This window comes from Coffea arabica, chromosome 5e (assembly GCF_036785885.1).
Source record: "Coffea arabica cultivar ET-39 chromosome 5e, Coffea Arabica ET-39 HiFi, whole genome shotgun sequence".
In the NCBI taxonomy this organism is placed as follows: Eukaryota; Viridiplantae; Streptophyta; class Magnoliopsida; order Gentianales; family Rubiaceae; genus Coffea; species Coffea arabica.
Genome location: NC_092318.1, coordinates 33,012,062 through 33,016,221, shown reverse-complemented (window position 1 = coordinate 33,016,221; position 4,160 = coordinate 33,012,062). Strand labels below are relative to the sequence as shown.

General features: G+C 42.9%; 1 protein-coding gene across 1 annotated transcript; it reads right to left on the bottom strand.

Annotated features, from left to right (window-relative positions):
* Positions 1-905: 905 nt before the first annotated feature.
* On the bottom strand, positions 906-2,513 carry LOC113743961 (uncharacterized). The gene has a single exon (XM_027272009.2). It carries the CDS (start codon positions 2,511-2,513, stop codon positions 906-908), a length of 1,608 nt encoding a protein of 535 aa, XP_027127810.1.
* Between the last annotated feature and the right edge of the window lie 1,647 nt (positions 2,514-4,160).

Below are 4,160 nucleotides of genomic sequence, written 5' to 3'. Positions count from 1 at the left end.
TTGTGTGTGTACCTTTGGGTTGGAATGAGGAAATCATGAAGCCATAACGGCTGGAAAAGTAAGCAAATTCAGGGGAAGTGCTGTCCGAACTTTTGAAGGAATTTATTTGCATTGAGTTTGTGATTTAGGACTTGGATTTGAGCAAGGCAATGATACATGATAGATGGTTTCGGAGCCGTGGAGGTGAGTGACCCTAAACTATTTCCAAAGTACTTGTGAAATGTTTCTTGCATTAATTATTCGATTGCATATCATGCGTGCTTGCATGTGAATTCATGACATGATTTGGCTTCAATGAGTTCTGGGAAAGTCTTGTGCTGGACACCAACGTCTCCACCTTGTTTATGGTTCATGTTCATGGTTATCTGGAGCACCGATGTTGCTCCCACTTTCGTGAGTTCGTGAGTTAATGTTAAATGAAATATTTGAGCGTTGGGTGTTTAAGTGCTATGATTTCACCGGCTCACGAGAGTACTAAACGGACATTTGATCTCTGAATCATGACATCATCGAAATCATCGAAATGCAACATTGTGAAATATATTTGCTTAATGATTTTGCTGGTTACTCGCTGAGCTTCTAACTTACCCCAAAAATATTTTATTCCCCTCCACAGGGCTCAAGGCGAAGGCAGGACTTGTTGTGCTTATTCACGTGAATGGATGGCCTTTATGTTGTACAATTTGAATTTGGAATCATTTTATGTATATTTGGGAATTGTTTCCGCTGCAATTGTGACATGTAATTATTGGAGACTTGGATGTATATTTGTGGACCATGTGATGTATATTTGAGGTTTATTCTTGTAATTCGTTTGAGGACTTTAGTGAACGACTGAGTCCCGGCGAGAGCCGGGCAGGCGGCCCGCCGAACCCTCTGGTTCGCCTTAGGGGGAGGTGGGGTCGTCACATCAAGTCAATCTTGGTGAAGTATTTTGAGCCATGTAATTCATCAAGAAGCTCATCTATTAGTGGCATAGGAAATTTGTCCTTCAAGGTGAGTTCATTAAGTTGCCTGTAGTCCACACAAGACCTCCAACTTCCATCCTTCTTCTTGACTAGTAACACTGGAGATGCAAAATGGCTGTTACTAGGCTGAATGATTCCCATCTGCAGTATTTCTCTCACCAACCTCTCTATTTTTGATTTTTGTACATAGGGGCACGTGTATGGTCTGACTTGGAATGGGGTAGCTCCTTCTTTCAATGGAATGCTGTGGTCGTGGCTCCTCCTTGGAGGCATGCCTTGGGGCTCAACAAACACTTCATCAAACCTGTCCAGCAATTCCTTCATCTCTGCCGGTATTACTTCAGTGTCCTTTTTTCCTTCTTCCATCACATACAGCTGGGCAGTTATCCCATACGCCTGCTTTCTCCTCCATTTTGCTAGTTTACTTCCTTTGATGGCCTTGAGTTTAAGCTCACTGACTTCCCTCTTCAGCTCCACTAGTTGACTCCCTTGTAGGAACCTCATGGAGAGTTGCCTGAAATCAAACTCAATAGGGCTATACCTGGCTAGCCAGTCTACTCCCAAAACCATGTGGTAGCTTCCCAGTTTCAAGGTATTGAATTGATGTGTGAACTTGTTTCCCTGCATTTCCCACTGTAAGGGTCCTTGCAGTTGCCTAGACTTCAACTGCTCACCATTGGCAACCCTGACTGTCAATGGATTTCCAATAGCTGGTAGTTGAATGATCTTTGCTAACCTTTCATCAATAAAACAATGAGTGCTCCCACTATCTACCAGAATTATGATCTCCCTCCCTGCTATCTTCCCTCTTAGCTTAAGGGTCTTATGTTCAGTCCCCCCTGCCAGAGCATGGATGGATAGTTCTATATTTTCATTACTTAATTCCCCTTCTGGACAATCACAGAATTCTTCTGTATCCTTCCCTGGTTCATCTGAGTTCTCCCCTACCCCCCAGGGATCATCTATCAGTATGTAATTCAGGTGAGCTTGTTTGCAGACATGTCCCAGTGTATATGGCTCAGCACACTTGAAATACAACCCCTTTTCTCTCCTGTAACTCAGTTCAGAGGGAGTGATTTTTCTAAATTGGTCTACTGCATGAGTTCCTGTTTTGGTATTTCGATTGGAAACAGGCTCTAGCTTCTTATATTGGAAGTTAGGCCACTTCATTTTGGTATGTGGGGTGAAATTCTGTTTGTTAACAAGTGGGGTACCAGGTGAGGGTGTGTATTTGTGCATCATCTTCCCTTGTGTTTTCCTAATGGCTTCCAAGTTCCTTTCCTGTAATTTAGCAGCTTCAATGGTGTCTGCTAAGGTGAGGGGTCTGGTCATCCTAACCATACTTACTATTTCCTTTTTTAAGCCACTAAAAAAGTATGATTTGTAATAGGAATCAGGTTGATCAGGAAGAGATAACATTACCATAGATTTCAGTTGTTCAAACTTCTCTAGGTACTCAGTGACACTTCCCGTCTTCATCAGCTTGTTGAATTCCTCTATGGCCTCCTCTGGATCTCCCTTCCCAAACCTCTCACACACTGCCATTGCTAGTTCCTTCCATGGAACTATCCTCTTCTCGTGGTACATGCCATGGAACTAGATGTCTGCCTTCTCTTGGAGATGGAGTTGAGCAATGTCTGATTTCAGGCCTTCCTCCACTCCATGGATCTGAAAGTATTTGTTTGCCCTTCTAACCCACTCTCTGGGATTGTTCCCATCGAATGTAGGGAAGTCCATCTTTGGTAGCCTGGCTCCCCCTTTACTCCCCACCCTCTCAGTTGTATCTGTGGTAATTGCTATCCTAGTCTCACTCCCAAAACTACCCCCTTCTACCTCCTTCCCCTTGTCATTCAGTTTGGCCATGATCTGAGCCATCATGTTCATCATCCCCTCATATTTCTGATCTAAATTTTTGATGGCTTTATCTGTGCTCTCCTGCCTATGCTCTATTGCCCTTATAGACTGTTCTATCCCATCATTCTTACTGGCAAAAGTCCTCACCACACTCCCCAACTCAGTGAGCTCCCTTCTCAGAGCTTCCTCCTGAGTTTTAGTCATGTCCCAATGGCTCGTAGTTAGCTCTGATACCACTGTGATGGTATCAAACAGTAACTAGGCAACAAAGCAGCTTCCAATGGATTGGTTTATGAGACTAGCGCAAAACAAAAGATTAATAACAGGAAGAATCAATAACGAACTGATGAATAACCCAATGAATTGATATTGATATTGATCAAATAAGTAGATTACAGAATTGGCGAAAAGAGGAAAGGAAATGACAGAATGAAGGAAAACAGAAAGAGAAAATGCTCAGGGAATGATCCCTTACAATAGCTAACAAAATCCTCCCCTTTCTACTACTGATCCTATCTTTATATAGAGTTAGCTAATAACCAGCTCCTCTGTCGCTTCCTAATCCAGCTCAGCCATGTGAGGGTTAACAGAATCCGTTGTAGAGCCACTTGCTCAGAAGCTCACGTTGCTTGAGCTTGTTCCCAGGAAAGGCGTGATTCTGATCCCTACGCCTCCACCTGCAATCTTCTTTATTTTGCACGTCTTCTTTACTTCATAAAGGCGTGATGCCAGTATTCCACGTCTGCCGTTTGCTTGAAGTTACTTACTTGAAGGCGCGGTACTTAATTTCACGTTTTCAACTTCTCTTAGCTAACTTCTGCTCCATGACAGGGAGAAAAAGAAAAAACAGGCAAGAGGGTTGGAAGGGAGAGGAGGAGAGCATCTGAGGAGAGTGAGAGGAAGGAGGAGACCGTGGAGAGTGAAGGAAATCTGGGAAAAAACAAAAAAAAGGAAAATAGGGTTTCAGACAAGAAGAAAACAGAAAAAGGGAAAAAGGGAGAAAAAGGGGGAAGGAAAAAGAAGAAACCAGCAAAGAAAAAACCTGGGGAGAGTCTGGAGAGGATTAGGAAAGAAAACAGCAAAGGAAACGAGAGGAAAAGAAAGAAAATTGAGAGAGAGGAGGGAGAAAAATTTGCAGAAACCCATTATCTGGCTGACGAATCATCCCTTTTCCTTGCTAAATTTTGGTTGCGATAGTGCTTAGTTTGGGGATGTTTCTGTTTCTATACCCTCCTTGGATATCTTGGAACAATTTTTATTCAGCAATTGTGAATCGAAAACACCTCAAAAGCCTTCAAATCTCGGTCCAAAGTAGAGACTTTATCAGCGCTGAATTTT

Coding starts and splice junctions, on each gene's coding strand:
- LOC113743961 (XM_027272009.2), bottom strand. CDS start 2,513: ATGGCAGTGTGTGAGAGGTTTGGGAAGGGAGATCCAGAGGAGGCCATA.